This window comes from Nothoprocta perdicaria, unplaced genomic scaffold (genome assembly GCF_003342845.1).
Source record: "Nothoprocta perdicaria isolate Ctin4 unplaced genomic scaffold, notPer1 scaffold_389, whole genome shotgun sequence".
In the NCBI taxonomy this organism is placed as follows: domain Eukaryota; kingdom Metazoa; phylum Chordata; class Aves; order Tinamiformes; family Tinamidae; genus Nothoprocta; species Nothoprocta perdicaria.
Genome location: NW_020455631.1, coordinates 4191 through 26245, shown reverse-complemented (window position 1 = coordinate 26245; position 22055 = coordinate 4191). Strand labels below are relative to the sequence as shown.

General features: G+C 52.6%; 2 protein-coding genes across 2 annotated transcripts in view; both read left to right on the top strand.

Moving 5' to 3' along the window:
* The first annotated feature begins 6839 nt into the window (after positions 1-6839).
* Positions 6840-13596, top strand: NLRP3 (NLR family pyrin domain containing 3). The gene is made up of 7 exons (XM_026044849.1): positions 6840-7129; positions 8141-9857; positions 10704-10793; positions 10882-11052; positions 11445-11618; positions 12247-12417; positions 13033-13596. Exons 1-7 carry the CDS (start codon positions 6847-6849, stop codon positions 13256-13258), a joined length of 2832 nt encoding a protein of 943 aa, XP_025900634.1. The 5' UTR covers positions 6840-6846; the 3' UTR covers positions 13259-13596.
* A 5165-nt stretch (positions 13597-18761) lies between these two features.
* The window catches only part of LOC112952059 (scavenger receptor cysteine-rich domain-containing protein SCART1-like), a gene marked incomplete at its 3' end in the record, with an annotated part of 7464 nt that continues 4170 nt past the window's right edge, over positions 18762-22055 (top strand). Inside the window, exons 1-6 of the mRNA XM_026044846.1 lie at positions 18762-18807; positions 19369-19677; positions 19904-20218; positions 20713-21040; positions 21129-21331; positions 21704-21838. Of these exons, the coding sequence (XP_025900631.1) occupies positions 18762-18807; positions 19369-19677; positions 19904-20218; positions 20713-21040; positions 21129-21331; positions 21704-21838 (1336 nt within the window). The remainder of the gene's footprint in view (positions 18808-19368; positions 19678-19903; positions 20219-20712; positions 21041-21128; positions 21332-21703; positions 21839-22055) is intronic.

Below are 22055 nucleotides of genomic sequence, written 5' to 3'. Positions count from 1 at the left end.
GAAAAAAAGCAGCTTGGGAGTTTCCCACAATGCACCAGTCAGGGCTGCATGAAGTCGCTGAGCCGGGGAGGGGGACCGGGAGCGGCGCTCCAATCCGGAGAGAAGGGCCGGCTCCCAGGAAAGGGCAGCCCGCCAAGGAGGGGGGGCCGCCAGTGCTGCCGCTGCCCTGCACTCATCGCCAGAGTGTCCGGGCCATGCACGGCTGCCCCAACACCGTCCGGACAACACGGCACTGAACCTCCAGCCTGGCATCTGCTCCCTTTTCCCCGTCCATCTCGCGACACGTGCAGCTGCGGAACGGGGTGGGGGAGTTAGGATGGTGAGTGGGGAAGGGACCAGCCCGGTGCATTGCAGCGCTTCTGTGTGCAGACTAGGGAGAAGAAAAAGGAATCCCCTGGCTTGGGATTTCTGAGCACACAGACCCCCCGAGGAGCAGGGTGGCAATCTTGCCAAGGAGAGGCCCTGAGTGCTGGAGGGAGGAAGCAAAACTGCTGCGTAATGGGCTGCTTTGGTGCCAGCTCTGCTTCCCTCCTTGTCACTGCACTCCTTGGCCCAGCAAGGCTGGTGAGGGACTGCCAGGAGCTGCGGCTGCCTTATTGCCATGCGCGTGGCTGCTAGCACAGGCTGTGGCTCAGCTGTTCGTATAGCCGCCCCAGCAGGTTGCAGCACATGGGGCCCCCCGGCAACCTCACCAGTGCCCAGCGCTTGGCTCCTCTTGTGCTTCTACCCCGGATCCCTGCCCTGTACCCTGAAAGTGTTGCCAGGCACCGTTGCAGCTCCAAGCGTAAAGTGGGGGTGAGCAAGGGCACCTTGTTCTTCTTGGCCTCAGGAGGCCGTGCGGCTCCCTGGGGAATCTGCCATACACATAATTAGCTGTGGCTAATGCTAATGGCCTCTCTGCTGCTGCGGTCTGGCACCTCGCCTGGAGCCAGCAGCAGGAGCCCTCTTTGCCCTTCGCCGTTCCACGGGCTCGTGCCAGGCGCAGCCAACGTCATGCAAGGCTCATCCCTTTCCTAACAGGGCTCTGTCCCTTTTCTGATGCTTTCTGAACCTGCCCTTGAGAGCACAAGAGAGAAATTAAGCTCCTGCAGAGCTTGTGAAAACCTGTGGTTAAATATAGGTGAGACGCCCAAAACACTGGGCATGGGATTGTACAAGACTCTTAAGCCACTTTTACACGAGGCACAAGTGTCATTGGTATCTGCACCCTCCTTGCTGTGCAGAGCAGAGAGTTTCTGTGCAAGCAGAAATTGCAGACAGCAGTTCCACCAGTCTGGCAGAGCCAAGACCAGTGCTTTCCAGCTGCGATTGCCCTGTCTCTGCCTTCATCTTAGGACACCACCAGCTTCATATGGTGCATCCAAATGAATCAGGCTTCTCCCAGACTTGGAATCAACTATGACTTTTACTGAGGTTAAAAATATGTATATTAAAAGAAGAATCAAAAGAAAGAAGGCATGAAATCAAGGGTCCTGACTCCTGTTGAACACAGGAGAAGCCAGATGAGTGACACCAGAGCAACTCAGCATGCAGAAAGCCCCCCTGGCTCTGTCGGGAAGGGTCTCCCAGCTCGCTCCGTCTCCTGCAGTAAGTGGGTCATGTCATCCCCATCCTGGCGCAGACGAGAGCCGGATGCTGGCACCCGGCGCCTGACGGCAGGCATCGATTCGGCTCCAGACGCAGCAAGGTGAAAACAGCTTCTCCAAGGTCAGTCCGAGTCACTCGGGCCCAGAGCTCCCGCCTGGGCTTTCACAGGCAAATGATCGTGCTCACCTGCACCCACTTGATTTCCCGCCAGTCCAAGGGATGAGACAGCAGCAAGCAATGGCATGGGTAAGGTCCCCTCGATCCCAGCAAGGCTCATCTCCCTCAGTACCAGCTATGCCAGCACAGCAGTGAGTATGGCACTGGCAGGCGGTGGGACAGAGGTGCAAGCTCCATGGTGTTTGTGTGACAGAGGGTCTTTCACTGTCACCCTGCAGGTGCTTTGCACCCCTCAGGACACTCTGGTGCAGGACCACACTCACCGATGAGCTGGCCAGCTGCCTCCTTGTATCCTATTCTTGTGTCTCAGTGCACCAGGCTTCTTGGCATCCAGCGCCAGCTGCCCCAGCGGAGCATCTCTTTTCCTAGAGCCTCYGTCAGGAGACATCAAGGGCCAGCAGAGGGAGGGAAAAGCGATGCTGCAGTGAGCCCCTGCATCTATTTGGGAAGCAGCCATCTCCCTTACCACCATGTCTCCAAGGAAAGCGCGCTGAAGCACCTTGTGCCAGGAGCCAAAGCAGCTCTGCAGCCACAACATCTGAAGCTCTGCTTGGCTACAGGTCCAACAAAGAGAATTTCTGCATTTCTTAGAGTGAAAATGCAACCTCTTTGGCCTCTGTTTCTCAGTAATTGCTTCTCCCTCCACATTTGCAAGGTATTTTCTGTGCCTGTGCATGTKCACTTACCCAGAAAAGGCTTTTCTAACATCTCTCCTCATGTCAAAACTATATTTGCAGTATTGTTAATTCTTATTCAAAGTTTATGTAATCACTAGCATTTCATTAGCTCTGTAATCATCATATTTACTCATAAGCATTTAAACTCCACAGTAATATTATGATTATCATAATTAAAAAAGCATATATGCAAATGCAATTAACCATGCAGCAGGCTGTATTGAGAGGTGCAAAACAATATTTTCCTTAGGCCCTTTTTTTTACAAGTTTTCCCAGCTATCTCCCTGTGATGTATTGCCAGTGATGGGATGCTTCCCATTCCTCACACAACTATCTATATTTGCCTTTAACATGAGTGAAATTCCATGTATAACTGTTTTGTTGTTAGAAAACCTGATATTACTGCCACACTCACCCCTTTAGCACTGACAACAGCGATAGTACTTGGCTTCCCCTTGGTTTCAAAGCTTCTCTTGTCTTTCCTTCTATGATTTCTTGTCCCSCGCCCCGGCACTTCAGTGCTGCTACATTTACACACTGGCTTAAGAGACTGAATTCAGCAAATCTGCCACTCAACCACCAAAGTCATTAGGTTATTATTTTAGAGCATTTTTTTCCAAGCTTTAACTGTGATTCCCCAGCCTGGGTGAATCTGGATATAAAAAGCTGTAATTCTTGAGGCTCCTTTGAGAGAGCCTCAACAAATCTTTGAGAGAGCCTGTAACAATTTTTATTCTAGGATCCTATATTGTTAGACCAAACTGAAGGAGACAACAGCTGGCCAGAGGGTAGATTCATGAAAAAAAAAAGTAGGAATTACTGTTTACTCCAGTAAACATGCAAAACACAAGGAAAATAAAGCTCCAGACAGGCAAAATCTGACCAGAGAAGCCTGTATGTTTATTTTAATATATATGTTTATCTTAGTATAGTTATCTTAATATCTTATAGTTATCTTAATAGAAAACTTTTGGCCTGGTTAGCAATGGTAATGCCGTGTTTACTGGCCTGTGGATAGCTATTCCCCTTCTTCTTTGATTGTCTGCAAATCCCAGGTTATTATGAATCCAGCAAGGATGCTGCAAACCCTCCTGTGACTCAAACTGCAGCTATTAAATTGAGTCAGCCCTTCTCTTTGCGTCTTAAACCGTCTCTGAGCTTTGTCTTCAGTCTTCCTGTGTGTTTTAGCATGCCACTGTATTTCTGAGCTTGTAGAATTAATCCTCAGTTTTCTTCATCTTTCATCACAGGATTTGGTGAGGTATGTCGGRGACAACAGGAAGGATTTCTATAAGTATGTCAACAGCAAGAGGAAGACGAGGGAAAATGTTAGTGCACTGCTGAATGGGGAGGGAGTCTTGGTGACAGCGGATGCTGAGAAGGCAGAGTTACTAAATGCCTTCTTTGCCTCTGTCTTTACTGCTAAGGCAACCCGCCACGATCTGCAGGGCTCAAGTGGAAGAGACATAAATGAGCTAAAGGAAGACCTTCYGCRGGTTGAGAAGGATTGGGTTACGGATCACTTAGACAARCTGGCCACTCAAAAATCTATGGGCCCAGATGGGATGCACCCAAGAGTGCTGAGGGAATTGCCGAGGTTATTGCTCAGCCTCTCTCCATCATCTTCGAGAGGTCCTGGAGAGCAGGGGATGTGCCCAAGGACTGGAAGAGAGCCAACGTCGCTCCAGTCTTCRAAAAGGGCAAGAGGGAGGAGCYGGGCAATTACAGGCCGGTCAGCCTCACCTCTGTCCCTGGAAAGGTGATGGAGCAGTTCATCCTAGAGAGAATCTCCAGGCATATGAAGGAGAAGGTGTTGAGGAGCAGTCAGCATGGATTCACCAAGGGGAAGTCATGTCTGACGAACCTCATAGCCTTCTATGATGGGATGACTGGCCAGCTGGACAAGGGGAGAGCCGTGGATGTTGTCTACCTTGACTTCAGCAAGGCTTTCGACACCGTCTCCCATACTGTCCTCATATGAAGCTCCGGGAGAGTGGACTAGAAGAGTGCACGGTGGGGTGGATCGAGGGCTGGCTGGACGGCAGAGCTCAGAGGGTGGTGATAAATGGGGCCGAGTCCAGTTGGAGGCCTGTGGCCAGTGGTGTCCCCCAGGGGTCAGTGCTGGGCCCGGTGCTGTTCAATTTGTTCATCAATGACTTGAACGAGGGCACCCTGAGCAAGTTTGCAGATGACACCAAGCTGGGTGGAGTGGCTGACACTCCAGAGGGTTGTGCTGCCATCCAGAGGGACCTGGACAGGCTGGTGAGTTGTGCAGAGAGGAACCTCATGAGGTTCAATAAGGACAAGTGCAGGGTCCTGCACCTGGGGAGGAATAACCCCAGGCATCAGTACAGATTAGAGGTTGACCTGCTAGAAAGCAGGTCGACCTGCTAGAAAGCAGCTCCACAGAGAGGGACCTGGGAGTCCTGGTTGACACCAGGTTAACCATGAGTCAGCAGTGTGCCCTCGTGGCCAAGAAGGCCAATGGGATCCTGGCCTGCGTCAGGAGGAGTGTTGCCAGCAGGTCAAGGGAGGTGATTCTGCCCCTCTACTCAGCTCTGGTGAGGCCGCACCTGGAGTACTGTGTGCAGTTCTGGGCTCCCCAGTATAAGAGGGACGTGGAGCTCCTAGAGAGGGTTGAGCGGACAGCAACTAAAATGATTAACGGAATGGAACATCTCTCATATGAGGAGAGTCTGAGTGAGTTGGGCCTGTTTTCTCTAGAGAAGAGAAGGCTGAGAGGGGATATGATTAACATGTATAAGTTCATGAACAGAGAATGCAGGGAAGAAGGGGACAAGCTCTTCTCATTGGTGGCCAGCGATAGGACAAGGGGAAATGGGCATAAGCTGAAACACAGGAAGTTCCATCTCCAGGTGAGGAAGAACTTCTTTACTGTTAGGGTGACAGAACAGTGGAACAGGCTGCCCAGGGAGGTTGTGGAGTCTCCTTCTCTGGAGGTCTTCAAAACCTGCCTGGATGCCACCCTGTGCCACATSCTCTAGGTGTGCCTGCTTGAGCAGGAAGGTTGGACTAGATGATCTCTAGAGGTCCCTTCCAACCTTAACCATTCTGTGATTCTGTGATCCTGTGATTTCCACCCGCTTTGTTCCCACCACTCTTCCAGTATTTTATTCCATTATGAATATGGTCAATGTACTTAAAGAGATGTAGTGGATCTTGTTTAAATGCTTTTCCATCCCAGCATGGTGGTCCTGGCATATGCTGCTGTTCCTTGCACCTCTTTCCTTCCCCTTTCATACATACCATCCCAGTAATAACAGCTCCCATTCTAATTCCCCATTGCTTCCTGCAGCTACAGCAGCTAATTTTAATTTCCGCATCTTACTCTGCTTTAGTGAGCGTCTAATTTTAGCTTTCTATTCCCTACAATCAGTCCCCTTGGAGATCGGTCTCGTGTGAGCACTGCAGCAGACATTAATGTTAATCCCTCCCCTGGCTTCTGCAGCTTTTTCTTCTTGCTTTTTCTGAGTTCACCTGAATCTAATTTCAGCTGGATTTTCTTAGTACACTTCTGAGCCACTAGATGGTAGTCTGCTAAAGACAAATTTGTTTTGCATTTCTTAAATTTCTTTTAAAATAGGGAATAGCGAGAAAATGGAGCTAGACACCTCTGCGAAACGTGCTGTGATAGAGCAAGGGGAAACACTGACTTGATGAAGGAAAATTCTGGTTATATATAAAAAGAAAAATACCTATGGGAGTATCCAAACTTTGGAACAAGGGGCTGGGAATCCGCATGCTTGAGGATATTTGAAATTGTCCCAGCCTAGATTCCCTCTGGCCACTGTGCCGTAGATTGCTGGGGGCTGGCAAGGAGGACCCTGGCACAGAGARCTCATCCGTACGGAGAAGCTGAGCCTGGCGTCCAGCCAAAGAGGAAGGAGGAAGGGTGGGCCGGATGTGCAGCTTCATTTCAAAACTCAAACGCTGCTCGTGCGGTGAACTGGTCTGTTGAGCAGCTCCTCCTGCACCGCCGATGACGAGCGCTGCAGGGTGAGCGTGCGGCCACGTGGCCGCCATGTCTGGGGGCACTTGGGCACCGGGGCCGGGGCCGCGTGGTGCTGGCAGCCGGCCAGGCGGGTCCCTGGTGGCCCTGCTGTCCCCGTGGCTGTGCAGTTCATACCTAAAAAGCAAACTGCCCACAAAGTCGGATGTGGGGAGGTGCTGGGCAGCTTGATCCTTCTACTCTGCCACCTGGGCAGAACCTGTGTTATTGTAACCCCATCTTTATATATCTTGCCTTGTATGAAACTGTGTGAGTCCTAAAAATCATATTTGATGGCTTTTGCTGGCTTGTGTTTGTGTGTCCCAGGGATGCCATGTGATGGTAGTAGGAGAAAGTTTGCTCTTTGATGTTTTCAGGTGACTTTTCCCATCCGTGATGGCAGAAGAGAACCATGCAATAGATGTCCTCTTAGAAGCACTACAAGATCTGGCATTTGAAGATTTTCTACAGTTTAAGGATAAATTATCAAACACTAGTTACAAAGCAAGATGGAATATCCCCAGGAATTCACTGGAGAAAGCAAGCCAGGCTTGTGCACTTGTCAGCTGCATGAAAGAGCACTATGGAGAAGACATTGCAGTAGAGGTAGGAACTGATGTGTTTGAAGAGATAAACAGGAGAGACCTTGCTGATAAAATTCAAGAGGAGTCAGTCAAAGGTAGGAACCTGGATTAAAGTTTAATTTTCTTAAATGTTGAATATTCCTGGAGATTGGTGGAAGTCAGTAAAAAAGCAGACTGGAAATGTGAATATGTCCCACTGTGATCCTGGTAGCATGGGAGGTTAGTAGTGACATCTCTTGCTCTTCCCATTAAAGCCCTGCCAGGCTTCCTATTTTGTGTGGAGATTTCCCTTGCTCCATAGAAGGCTTGCAGCCCACTTGGCAGGGCCAGGACAATGGTGCTATGAAGTGACCGTGGGCAGGTGCTTGCCATCCTCATCCCTGCCCTGGCAGAGGTCTCTGGGATATCAGAAGCAGGGGCAGTGTTGGGGTGGAGTGAGGTGCTGGAAAGTCCCCTGCCCTTGGTTGGGTGCTGTTGCCATAACTTAGAGGAGGCCCAAGAGACCTGTAAGTCATTGCGAGGCTGAAACGCTTTGTTGACACAGCCAGCCACATGAATGAGTCCCCTTGACCCCCAAATCCACCTGAATATTTACCACATATGTTGAACTGCAGCATTTCCTAAACCCTTCAGGAAATAGCTGACACCGAGCCTCCCCATCTCCAGGKGGCTGTGCTACACTCATGTGGTAATACTCATGGGCGGTTCTTGGTTCAGTTGAGGGTTCAGTTCAGGTTTGGGCTATTTAAACAGACACAGGGCACAGTTAAACAGTTATTGCAGCCATGAGACCAGGGTTTACAGATCTCTACCTACCAGGAGGATACAAGGGACATCTTGGGGATGATCCTGGGAGAGCCTGAAAGAAGAAAGTGTGATGGGTGACATGGAGGATACAAGCTCCTAAGGGGCAGCTGGTTATCCCACATTGCTTCTCAAAAGGCTAGAGATGTCTATGTCCTGAGGTTGGCTCCACTAGTTTTGGGAACTCTCTCTAACAGTGCAAAGCAGATGTTATATAGCATTGGAGTGCTGTGAGAGGATGAGGAGGAGCTCCTAAGAAATCTGGCTTTATTGGAATTGATTTTTGTTTCTTGTTGGTTTAGAGTACAAGCAGAAATACAGAGCACACATGATAAAGGAGTTCCTTCAATATAAAGAGGTAGATGCTTGTCTTGGTGATAACTTGACTGTAAGTAGCCGCTACACCAACCTGACAATTGTTACGAAGCCTTGGACCAGTAGGAAAGGAGAACAGGAAACCATCAGTGCGAGTCAGAAACATACAGACACCAGCGATGAGCAAGCTAACATTGCTGTTACTGTGGCACAGCTGTTTCAATCTGATGAAGAAGGACAAGCGCCACTCACAGTTGTGCTGGTGGGAGCTGCAGGGATGGGAAAGACAATGACAGTGAGGAAGATTATGGTAGGGTGGGCAGAAGGAGTCCTTTATACACAGTTTGACTATGTTTTCTACCTCAATTGTAAAGAAATTAGCCCCACTGAAGAAGTGAGTGTGGTGGACTTGATTTCAAATTGCTCTCCCCATAGAAGTACGCCAATTAGAAAGATTTTGGATAGCCCAAAAAAGATCCTGTTTGTTATAGATGGGTTAGACTACCTGAGATTTTCTTTGCCACAGCCAGAAAATGACCTAAGCTCTAACCCCAGGGAAAAGAAGCCACTGGAAACCACTCTGATGAGTTTATTTAAGAAAATCATTCTCCCTGAATCCTCCTTGATGATCACTACAAGGCCTACAGCCCTTCAGAATCTGGGGCGGTACTTACAGAACAAGTGCTATGCAGAAATAGTGGGCTTCTCAGCAGGTGCAAGGGATGAATATTTCCACAGGTTTTTTGACACTGATCATAAAGCAGATACGGCCTTCAAGTTTGTAAAAGGAAACAAAACAATCTTTGCTATGTGCTTTGTCCCCATCATGAGTTGGACTGTCTGTACTCTTCTGGAACAAGAACTTTACAAGAACAAAAATCTTACCAGGAGCTCTAAAACAAACACGGGAATGTATATGTTTTACCTTTCCAGATTACTGAAATGCAGAGCAGGTGAGGGCAAGCAGGACCTGCAGCAGTTCCTGCGCAGGCTTTGCTGCTTGGCTGCTGATGGGATGTGGATGCACAAGGTGCTGTTTGAGGAAAAGGAAATCAAGGAGCGGGGCTTAGATCAGCCAGAGCTTCTCTCTCTCTTTCTCAATGAGAACATTTTGAAAAAAGGCACAGACCAYGGGAATGTCTACAGCTTCATTCACCTGCACCTCCAGGAGTTCTTTGCTGCAATGTTTTATGTCCTGGAGAATGAGAAGGAGACAGGAGGTGACTCAGGGACTTACGTGAAGGACATAAAAGTATTACTGGAAAACTGTAGAACATCTAGAAAGGATTTGTTGTTAACAGTGACTTTCTTATTTGGTCTGATAAATGGAAAAGCTATAGAATACATGAAGCAACAAATTGGGTGTAGACTTTCACCAAGATTTAAGGAAGATATGCTGAGATCAATTCAGACATGGCCTAGAGGAATTTCATCTACGAGCAAAGGGACAATGAAGATTAAGGATCTGGCAGTTTTTCACTGTTTGTTTGAGATTTATGAAGAAGACTTTGTGCAGCGTGCCTTGAATTGTTTCACTGCCATAGACTTTCATGACATGAGGCTGACCCAATACGACCAAATGGCACTTTCGTTCTGTATCAAACATTGGAATGGACTTGACTCTGTGACCTTCAAAGGGTGCTCCTTTGAACATCACAATTATGAGGAAGAGTTAGTTCCAGGCTCTGCACCAGCATTAAATTGGTAAGTGTGCCTCCAATCCCTCCCTCCCTCTTAAGTAGCCAAAAATAATAGGAATATTTACCATGCTAAAACCTTAATGAACAAGTGCTATGTTATGCATCCTCCACCAGAAAGGATGCTTTTAAAGGCATTTGCAACCCGCTGCCTCTCATGTAAACTGTTCTTTCCACTAGCAGTTACACTCAGGTCCTCAGCAGATGATTTTATTTAGAATAACTGTAGGAGAATTAAGGTTGTGAAGGCTTCTCTTGCTTGTTGCATACATGAGGTTCTAAACAGATGCAGCATCTTCAGCTCAACTGCCCAGATGTTACAGTGCAGTCTCCTCTTCTCAGGGCTAGAGGAGCCCATTGCTCCAAGGCTGCATCTTCTCCGCAGGCCCTTTGGTCCTGTCCATACCACTCAGCAGGACCAAGCATGACCAGTGTGGCTCCTGTAGCAGTGAACTGCACTCTCAGGGGGCTCTGATATTTGTGCATAAAGCCAAGCCCCAAAAGGCTGGGTGGGGTGCACCCCACCCAAGCATAAAGCACTGACATTCTCTGCTGTGTTGGAGAGTAAGTTAACTCAAGCAGTAACATGAACACAGTCCCTCCTATTGCATCTCCAGAGGTGGCTGAATTCGCTCCAAAACTGTGGATGTCCCTCCAGAGGAGACATTCTGAGAGTAGTGAGCCCCACTTTGGGATGCTCATGCACTGAAGTCTAAGGTGAGACCCGCACCAACTCCTGTTTGCTGGGTGGCAGGCAAAGACTGTGTCTCTCCTTCCCCATTCTGGCAGGGAGGGTGAAGCAGATCCCTCCTGCCAGGTGAGCTGGAGAGAATATCAGCTCCCTGATTTGCAGGGAACAACAGCCGGTGGAGGAGCAACCATCCCCTATCTCCCTGCTCTGCCAGGCATTGAGGAACACAACCAGCCAAGTAAAGACGCTCAGGTAAAATTGGTCCATGGGGAAGGAAGACATGACCTACAGCACAAAGGGGTGTGATGAGCTCAAGGTTCTCTACTGCTCTGTCCCACAGGCTGCAGTGGTGCGGCCTCATGGAGGACTGCTGCGAGGACCTTGCCAGGCTGCTGGCCTTGCACCCCAGCCTGGACCAGCTGGAGCTGGGTGACAACAAGCTGGGTGACAAAGGCGTGCGGCTGCTGTGCAAGGGGCTGCAGCAGCCCACCTGCCAGCTGCGGGTCCTGCGGTGAGTGATGCCAGGCCCCCTGGTATCTCCTGCCACGCTATTCAAGGGCCAAAGGATGCTGGGTGGATGGGAATTGGGATAGATGGGAAAAAGTCATTCCAGGGCATGATCATTCCTTTGCTCCACTTTCCCATGGATGCACTGTGAGTTTCCACTCTTCCCAACATAGAGGTGCTCAGGGCAAATAGCTTAAAGGCAGGAACTTCCCATAGCAGCAGTAGTATGGAGACTGTCCTCCGCTAAGGTGCAGGGTGTTTGTGAGGGTCATATTGTGTAGTGCTTCTCCTCCTGACTGTTGCTGGGTGGCCAGGAATGGGATTGGCCCACAGTACCTCAGCTTGGAAGAGCTGTGATGAGCACTCAAAGGACTTTTCTGCACTTTTTGTCTTCAGGCTATGGTACTTCCACCTCACCAGTGCCTGCTGTGAGGATCTTGCCACAGTGCTTCGCACCAGCCGGCACCTGATGGAGCTGGATTTGTCCTGTAATGATGAGCTGAGAGATGCTGGTGTGCAGCTGCTGTGTGAAGGGCTTCAGCATCCCACCTGCCAGCTGCAGACACTGCGGTAAGGGCCACAGGACTGGGAAGTGCCCCACGAGACCAGCTGACCTATTACAGTGATGAGTGGGGCCAAAAGAAAAAGAATTGAAATACCGAAGAATCTTGGGATTTTCCTCTGGAACTCAGCCATCACAAGTCCACGAGTTTGCATTTCCTACTCTGTGGATGATGGTACCTCACATGGCCATGGTTTGTGCCATAGCAGGCTCTAGGGAAGGCCTTGTTTCCCAGCTGATGCTGGGAGCCAAGGCGAGCTTGGGGATAGCAATAACTGAACATGAGACTCCCAGGGCAACAGCCTGGCCTGTTCTGCCTGCTTTTCTAGAGAGCAGCAAGATAGTGCTGCAGCGATGGGGAGGGCTGCTAAAGGTGCCTAGATCCAGTGGAACAAGCAGGGCCTTGCATGATTAGCACTCAGCTCTCTCTGACCCAAGCTTGGATGTGCCAGGTAAAGGGTAGGGAAGGCAGCACTTGCGGTTTCTCTGGGGACAGGAGAGTGACCCTGACTGTGCTATTTCTGTCCCTGCCCAGCCATTTCCACATTCCCAAGTGCAGCCTTTTGATTTCTCTCTCCTGTATTAACAATCTGTCAGTAAAGCCCCGCTGYTGTTGTCTTTGCTTTGGTCACACAGATTAGGGAGCTGTTGTCTCACGGGAGCTTGCTGTGAGGACTTGGCTGCTCTGCTCCTTGTCAACCAGAGCCTGACCTGCCTGGACCTGAGTGATAATGAGCTTGGAGGTGCTGGGGTGCAGCAGCTCTGCCAGATACTGAAGCATCCCGCCTGCCAGCTGCAGGCACTGGGGTAAGTGATACAGGACTTCCCTGATCAATCTCCACTCCACTGCCCTAGGACCCCAAGGAAAAGCTCTGCTATTGTCCCTTCTTGGGCTTCTCCATCTGTTCTTGACCAGAAGTGTCTGGGTGGGGTTTTTTTGTTTGTTTGTTTGGCTGGTTTTTTTTTGTTTTGTTTTGTCTTGTTTTTGCCAGGCACAGGCCACATAGACCCAGAGCCACCTAGACCTTACATGGCCTATGCCTTTCACTCCAACAGCAAGGAGGCTCTGGGGTATCCTGGACAGTTGCACTCCCTCGACTTGTGTGCCCCAGAGCTAGAGCTAACCAAGAGCTCCAGGCCTCTATGATCTCAGGCCAATGTGGCCAATCCCATGGGCTGTGTGGCTCTGAGCCCCTTCTGCTCTCTGTCACACTTCTCCCTGCAGCCCCAGGGCAGTGAAATCCATGGGCAGTGAGTGGGAACGGCAGCAGGGCTGTGGCCGTGGAGGCACCTCGGGGCCAGATGCTGTGAGGCAGGGACAGTGTATCCTCATCCAAGTCTTCATTGCCTTGCGGTCTGCTCCGGCAGTCAGTATCTAAGGTAGTTTGACCAGTTGTTCTCCTTTCCTTGCTCTATTTAAAGACTGAACACATGTGGATTAAATGAAGAAACACAGCAGGAGCTGGCTGCAGTCAAGAGAATAAAGCCCAGTCTGAAGATAGGCTATTTCTTTGAAGAAGACCAGCCAAGACCTATGGCCCAATTGCCTTCTCACCAGGGAGTCCTACTGGACAGAAGTGGAGGAAGGATCAGGAGGAGGTTTCCCTCTTTAATGGGAGGTCCTTTTCACAATCGTAATGATTTCTAGCATGCGTGGTAGGGATTTGATCAGTGCTCCTGGGGAGGATGGGAGACATCCCCTGAATCTTGTCATGTGCAAAAAGATCTGGCACGTGGTCTTTGTGGATCTGTTAGGGGTTGGGGCCAAGTGACTGCATGCAGAGGATGAAGCCATGGATAAGAGTGCAGGTGAGTGTGGCAATTTTCTCCTTTCAGTCTGCTGGGGCTGTGAGGGGCAGAAAAAAAAGGGCTTTACATCTAGCTCATAACATGTATATAGTTAAGTATTTCATCCAAACACTGGGATTTTTGTATTTCTGAAGGCTTCTGTAGTTTTCTACATTCCACAGTTAGTGAGATGGTCCTTTCTCTCGCTCTTTTTTTAACCCTGCACTTACCTGCACTTACCTGTGTTCAACCCCACATTTACCTGTGTTAGTCTTCTGACACCCAATAAAGGCCCTGGTCCTGCCCCAGAAATCCTGGCATGCTGTGGTCTTTGTATTCCTCCCTGCCATYGCTCCTGGGTGCCCTACAGCACTCTCCATGCCCAAAGCATCCAGGGAGGTTGTCTGGGAGTCCCACCTTCCACCCCATAATGCTCAAAGGAGGATCTGACTGAGATGCAGCTGGACTCTCCAGCTGTGGAGCCTTGTTCAGAAAGTGAATGATGGGCTGCTGGAGCCAGAGAGCTTGGGGCAGTGAAAGCAGAGAACATGGGCACAGCCGCTAGGACGGAAGCTGCAGGATATGGCTAAGAGGGAGCTGGCAGCGGACAGAGAGCTGCATGCAGAAATCACTTGTGCCAGCAGGTCACATCACCTTCCCTGGGCCTCAAAGCTCATGAAACAGGGGAGACAAACATCCTACTGCTTCTTGCAGAGCCCGAGTAGACTGTAAATCAGCCATGCCCTCTCCTCCACGCCAGGGCAGTTGCTTCAGCACCAGAGCCCTGCTCATGCAGGAAAGAAAGGGCTTCCGAGGGTGCTTTGCGGGGCCCTGCAGGCACATGGAGATGCTGCCCAGCTGCCTGCAGGTGCACCCCACAGCCCGCAAGCCCTCATGGCAGCTGTGCTCACTCCTAGCAGCAGAGCTGAGACAGGAAGGAGGTGGCTTCTCCCCCCCTGCACGTCAGCCCCCGCGAGGAAGTGGCTGTGGTCGCCTGGCTGCCGGTTTGGGACAACGCGGGGCGTAGCTGCTGCGCTCCTGCCCCAGCAACGTGGCTGCTGGGCCCACCACACAGCCAGCACCTCACCACCTCCTTCTGCACGGTTAGATACGTTTCAGCCTGTCCTAACAGTTTCTCACGTCAGCCCTTTCTTGGACCTCATGTGCTACAGGATGCTTCACTTCTGCTTGAGCCCTTTCCCTAAACTAAGGGGCCGAGGAGACCTTGTTGGCAAAGCTCATCCTCACTTCCTCCCCCTGGACATACCCTTTTTCACTGGAGCTCTGTCCAGCTCAGCCAGGCATCCCTCAGATATCAGCTCCTCTCTTGTGCCTCCAGACTGCTCTTGTGTTTGGTGCACACTGTGCTTCGTGCCCTGCTGGGGACCCTGACTCACGCTGGAGAGGCTAAAGGTGACAATGAGGAAGAGGCTCTGCCAGTGACACCAAACACACAGAGCAGTGTTAAACCATAAGTGTCCAAAGTCCTTCTTGAGCAGTCCTGTTGACCAGCAAGGTCAAGGGCATTGCCACCGATCTCTTGTGCACCTTAACTTCACCAGAGCTCCATGATTGCTCTCAAATTACTCCAGACCTTGAAACATCTCCAGCAATTAACACTTTACAAGCTCTCAGGGCATCCTCATCCACTGTTCTGTCACCTTCACAGGAAAGAACTTTTCCCTGCTGTTTGGAGAGAACTTCCTGTGTTTCAGTTTGTGCTGTTATTTCTCACCCTGTCCCTGGGCATTGCTGAAAAGAATCTGCCACATTCTCTTCACATCCTCCCTTCAGTTATCTAGATTCATAAATAAGTTCCCCCTGTCCCCACTCAGGACTTGTTTCTCTTTGCTGGAGTGGCCCATATCTCTCCAACCTTTCCTTATATGACACACCCGGGGACACAAGGTACAGCAAGGTAGTGTTAGCAGCACTGAGATGCACTCTGTCGCCCCTGGCCCAGCAGCCGCAGGTCGAGAAACCTATGGGCAGGGAGTGGGGACAGCAGCAGGGTTGTGGCTGTGCAGGGACCCTAGGGCTAGATGCCATGGGGCAGGGACAGTGTATCCTCATCTAAGTCTTCATTGCCCTGCAGTCTCCTGTTGGTATCTAGGGTAGTTTGACCAGTTCTCCTCTTTTCCTTGCTCTATTTAAAGACTGAGCACCTGGGTTAAATGAAGAGACACAGCAGGAGCTGGCTGCAGTCAAGGAATGCAATTATTGCTGCTGTCACAGACGTTCTTTGGGGGGTTGTACCATGCCTGCAGAAGGGCATAGCTGTGCGATGGGGGCATTTCTCCATTACTGCCTGTCTGGGCCTATGCTCACCTGCAAGGCTGTATGCACTGTAGCACCTTGAGGGGTCTGACAGTACTGTGAATCATAAACTAGTCAAACAATCCCCTCTGTGGCCACAGATGTAGCCTCGGCATGGGATCACTGCTTGCTCATGGAAAATCCCAGGGCACTCAGGAGGTGAGCCTGCCCTGGGCCTCCCCACAAGCGTGTGGGACAACTCTGGCTCCTCGCAGGGGCCGACAGACAGGAGGATCAGCCTGTACTCCCCAAAGCTGTGTGTCACACAGCCCACCAGCTCCCACAGCACCTCTCCTTGCCCCTGGCAGCACTAACATAGGAAGGAGGTGGTTTTCCTCTGCCTGCCAGCCCTCATGAGGAAGTCACCATGGCACTCCAGGTGCTGGTGTGGGGCAGTATGGGGCACATGACTGCACTCCTACCCCAGCACACGTCTGCAGGTCCCACTGAACAGCTCATCCCTCACYACCTGCTCCTGCTCCTGCCCAGCCAGCTGCATTGCAGATCACGAGAATGACTGCACAGCACTGTATCTTTCCAAAGTCTTTAGAGCTTTCAGATGTTTCCATGTACCTTACTATTGTACCTAGTAATTGGGTTTCAATTTCAATGACCACTCATGGATGAGGAGGGAAACCCTGCAGGGACAGCTGTCCACTCCCTTGGTGCCATGGAATGTAGTTCACTGGCTCCCAGGGGGGCACCAACATTTTTCAAGTCACTCCTTTCTTGATCCTTATGCACTCACTACTGGATTCTTCTCTGACATGAGGCTTTTTCCTAAACATAGCTAACTGAGAAACCTTGCTGGCAAAACCCATCCCTGTTTCCTCTTCAACATGCCCTTTTGCACTGGAGCTCAGGCCAGCTTAGCCATGGAGCCCTCTTGAGGTGTAAATTCACCTCCTGAGCATCTGTACAAACTTTTAGTGTGCTCTGTGAAGCTGTTCTTCATGCCCTCACGCTTGCTCTGCACTCAGGCAGATGCTGGGCAGGTTAAATCACAAAGGCAAAACTCGGCCTGTTGAGGGTAGCCACAGAGAGTGGAGTGAACCTGTGGCATGCCTGCAGTCCTCCCAAGAGTGGCAGAGTCCAGGGCAGCACCATCAGTCTCTTGTGCCCCTCAGCTTTGGCCCCAGAGCTCTTAGGTTGCTCTGGATTTGCTCCAGYTCTTTGTGGCAGTGTCACTGCAAAGAGATACTGATACACCAAAGCCTTGCATTATCATAGTGTCAAATACAGCTGGATGAGCAGATAGAGAAACAGGTGGTGAGATATAGATTGTTCAGTGGCCCAGRAGGTGCATGTGCTCTGACAAACAGTGGCATTAAGCCTGCCACAACAGATTCCCGCTAAGGGCTGATGTTCAGCAGGGGAACCACCTCCTTCCTGCCTCAGAGCTCCAGGGGCAAGCTTAATCTCCATRGGGGCTTCCGACCTGTGGGGCACACACTTGCAGGCAGATAGGCACCACCTCCATCCACCCACAGGCTACCAGGAAGAACCAAATCCTTCTTAAAAATGTCCCATGGAGCCCTGGAATGGTCCTGACTTGGTGCCACCCCTGAAGGTTTCTATTCCAGAGGAAGTTTCAGTGATTGGCTCCAAGTGGAGGGTTGCAGTAACAAGGGACCTTGTCCAGGGTTATTCTTGTAGCATGAAGGAAGCTGCAGTAGAGGCTGCCCTGAGGAGAGGACAGTGTATGTCGGGACTGGTCTCTTACTGGGTTCCCTGGCACACTGTGCCAGCCCCAGCACCACATGGATGCAGGCCCCATATGCTTTGTACATACTGCAGGCACCCATGTAGAACCTGTGCTCAGCTCATCAAGCCCCYCCACGGGGAGAGCTGGGCAAGAACCCACCCACTGGTGGGGCGGACACGATGCAAGAAGCGGATCCGAGTCGCATATATGGGCATGCACGTGGATGGAGAAGTTTATTGGAGGTTGGGGMTCTGTCAGATGGGAGATAACCCTCCTGATAACGTCCCAAAAGGTGCCTGTTGCATTGATTGGCTCCCCTGGCAGTGGGGCTTGCATGTCTGCCTATATATTGCCCTCCCCACTACGGGAGTGGTGGTRGTCCAGGACTGCAGTGAGAGCTGCGGACTGTCCCAGAGGGCAGGAGAAGCACAGGATGGTCACTGATAGCCTGCTCCTTGCCAGGGCCTTGGGACTGCTGCTGTGCATGCAGCTCTGCTGTGGTGAGTGCCTGTGGGCTCCATGGGGTAGGAGTTGCCTGCTCTTGTGCCGAAAGTGGGACCACTGGCGGTGGGGTGGTAGCCATGAGTCTAAGTGTGACCAGCTGCCTTATCTTTGCAGGGACAATAGCAAACACCTGGGCATCCCTTGGGACACATTAGCCTCTGTACTTTTTTTGGAGGGGGGCAAATGCTTAGCACATGTGGCAGGATTTGCCCTGGGTCATGTTCTCAATGCATCGAGTGATGGGCATGTAGTAGCTGGATATGGTCCTGCCTTTCTTTGCAACTGGTATTCTGCTATTCCTTGGGGCTTTTCCACACACACAAGCATACAGTGAGGCCAATGGTCAGGCCTAGAGCAGGCAGTGAGGTCCTGAGGGCAGTGGACAGTCATGGAAGACACTAACCTGGGCCAGCAAGTCAAGGCAGGCTACACTCTTTACCCGTGGCACTCTGTGCTGGGGCTCTGTGTTTCCTTTACACTCCCATGTTGGCACCCACAGGCACCGGGGAGCTGCGTCTGGTTGACGGAGGCAGCCGCTGTGCAGGACGTGTGGAAGTGAAGCATGAGGGCCAGTGGGGCACCGTGTGCAGCTATGACTTCGACTGGGGTGTCCCTGCAGCCTCTGTGGTCTGCAGGCAGCTGGGATGTGGCACTGTGGCCAGGGCCTCCCCATACAGCCCTTTTGGCTCCGGGACTGGACGGATCTGGCTACATCCCTTCYTCTGCCGTGGTACAGAGTCAGTGCTGCACAACTGCCCACACTTCGGCTGGGGTCAGCATTTCTGTGGCCACAAAACAGATGTTGGAGTGACATGCTCAGGTGAGAGGTTGTGTGAACATGTTGGGGCACAACTCCCTGATTATTGGGGTTCACAACCAAGTCGGTAAGGCCGTGAAACTCCCCACTGGGGCCTCCCTGAGCTCAGGTAGAGTGAAGGATTGGGGTCAACATGCAAGAACCTCTTTTCCTCTGGGCACCTCTGATGCAGATGCTGTGGCGCTGAGGCTGGTGAATGGAGCTGGTCCCTGTGAGGGAAGAGTGGAGATGAAACTGATGGGACAGTGGGGAACGGTCTCAGATGACACATGGGACATGGAGGATGCTGAAGTGGTGTGTCAACATCTGGGCTGTGGTTCTGCCAAAAGCGCTCACATCTCAACACGCTTTGGGAAAGGGTCTGGACCCATTCACCTGGCTCTGGTTGACTGTCATGGCAATGAGTCAGTCCTATGGGAATGCACTATCCCAGGATGGGGTCCATACAATGGCCCCCACGACTGGGATGTTGGCGTTATCTGCCAAGGTAAGAGCCCTGGGGTCACCCCAGGTTGACCCACTCCCTGGGTGACTGTGCCAAAACTGGAAAACTAATTAAGGTTCCAGCAATCACCCACCATCACATCCTTCAGAGAATCATTTGACCCTGTCCTTTCTCTCCTGGCAGGATTTGTGCGCCTTGTCAGTGGGGACGGCACCTGCTCGGGCCGTGTGGAGGTCAGGCAGGGCCGACAATGGGCCTCCCTCTGTGAGACACACATGGACCTCAACACTGCCCACGTCATCTGCAAGGAGCTGGGCTGTGGTGCAGCACTGGCAGTCACCAGTGCGGCACATTTTGGGTCCGGAGCTGGGCCCATCTGGGACGGGGGCTTTGAGTGTGCAGGCAACGAATCCCTCCTGTCAGCCTGTGCCCGCAGCCTGCCCCATKACCAGGGATGCACCCACGCCAATGACACCGGCATCATCTGCTCCCGTAAGAGCACAGGGTGAGGGGCAGAGTGTGCTGAGGGAAGGACAGGGAGGGCGGCAGAGGGAACAAGGCTGCCCAGGGCAGACGTGGAGCACACACACTGAGGCCTGACTTGTGACAGGGCAGGCAGGAGGGTGTGGGGAAGCAGGGGATACCATTCCTGAATGCCCTCTCACTCCATGGAGATAGACAAAGGCCTATCTTCTAACTCTCCCATTCTCTCTCCCAGCCTACACGGACTTCAGGCTGGTGAACGGCAGCACGGCCTGTGCAGGGCGGGTGGAGATGGAGGTGCGGGGCACCTGGCGCTCCCTCTGTGACACTGGCTGGGACGAGCACGATGCCCAGGTGCTCTGCCACCAGCTTGGCTGTGGGTCTGTCACCTCTGTGCCCCGTGGAGGCTATTTTGGGTCAGGGAGTGGCCCAGTGTGGCGGGACACCTTTCACTGCAGCGGGATGGAGTCCCACCTGGGAGCGTGCCCTGCCACAGCACTGGGAATCCCCGCGTGTTCTCCAGGCAACACCGCTGCAGTCAACTGCTCAGGTGAGTGTGGGACAGATAGCATCAACCACTGGGGCCTGCTTCTGGGAGGGGACCCAATAGCAAAAGAGGTGGTAGGGTTGCCCTCTCCCACCACTGCCAGCAGGAGCTGTGGGGCACAGGGAGCCCCTGCAGAAGCACGTGTTCCTGYAGCACGTGTCAGGGCAGAGGGARGGCTCACACAAGTCATAGGCCGGCAAGAYCACAGGCAGGAGGAGGGCAGYAGGCCCATGATGTTCCCATCTATGCTGTGAGRCTCCYTGGTACTCTTGGTGCTGCCATCAGCCCTGTTGCTGCTGGAGACCTTCCACAGAGGGTCTTTACMTTTGGCAGGGGTTCTTTGCTCTCCTCTGATACCCTGACCATGACACTTGCACAGTATCCTGGCCACAAGTGTAAACCAAGGGATTGATGGACCTGAAACTAATAGGGGTCTTAGGGCGGGCGTGCACTGAGATAGACCCTTTGCCACCTCACGGCATTTCTCCCGCCTGCAGGGCCAAGTAGTGCTGAACCTCTGCGTCTAGTGGGTGGTGAGAGCCGTTGTGATGGGCGCCTGGAAGATTCCCTGGATGGAGCCTGGGCCCGAGTCCTGGCAGAGCACTGGGACACCAGCAGTGCCAGCGTGGTGTGTCGACAGCTCAGCTGTGGCGTGGCACAAAAGGCCTATACGGCTCCAGTGACAGGGCCAGYGTCCAGCCCCGTGAGGCTGATGGGGCTGCGGTGCACGGGCACAGAGACTCGCCTGTCCCAGTGCAACAGCACGCTGCTTAATGCCACCCCGGTCGGCCAACCCCAGGACGTGGTGCTTGTGTGCTCAGGTGAGTGTGCCGGCAAGGGCTGCGGGGCACACTTGAGCACACTCGGCAGGCAAGCAGCCACCCCTCCGTGGGCTGTCGTTCACTGCAGAGAGCCGGCGGGTGCGGCTGGCAAGTGGCCCCAYGCGCTGTGCGGGCAGAGTGGAGCTCTATGTGCAGGGCGCCTGGAACCGAGTCTGCGACGACAGCTGGGACCTCAGGGACGCCGCCGTTGTCTGTCGCCAACTGGGCTGTGGCAAGGCCCTGGCAACCCCCCTCTCAGCCCACTACGGCCAGGGCTCAGGGCCTGTGTGGCTGGGTGCTGGCGGCTGCCTGGGCACCGAACCAACACTCTGGGACTGCCCAGCTCCGGCCCCAGCTGTGGGCAGCTGCAGACAGGCCACCGGTGCAGCAGTCGTCTGCTCAGGTCAGCTCTGTTCCCGCCAAGCCTGGCCGCTGTGATGCCCTGGCAGTGGCCTTGGTGTCAGCCTCACCACTGTCTTCCCTCCCACGTCCCTACTCCCTGGGCCAACCGCTACGGCCTAGACAGCACCTTCTCTCCACAGACCCCAGGGGTCTCCTCTGAGGGGTGCTGCTCTTTCTGCCCCACCATGTGTTCACAGTGCCTGGGGTGCTGTTGGTGTCTGCCCCTCCTCAGCTGAGCTGGGCTCCCCTGTGTTGACCCTTGCAGAGCTCACAGACATGCGACTCGTGGGTGAGAGCAGCTGCGCCGGTCGCCTGGAGGTCTTCTACAACGGCACGTGGGGCAGCGTGTGYGCCAACGGCACCAGCGCCCACACAGCTGCTGTGGTGTGTCGGCAACTGGGTTGTGGGGCTGGAGGCCAGCTGGCATCCGCCCTGGAAGAGGCATGGGGCTCAGGCCCCGCATGGCTCTCCTGGCTGAAGTGTGAGCCTGGAACCAACTCCTTGTGGCACTGCCCCTCGGCACCCTGGCACCTGCAGACCTGCGACTCCGCTGGGGACACCCATGTCATCTGCAACTGGGAGACTGGAGGCACCACAGGGCCTCCCACGCCAGCCAC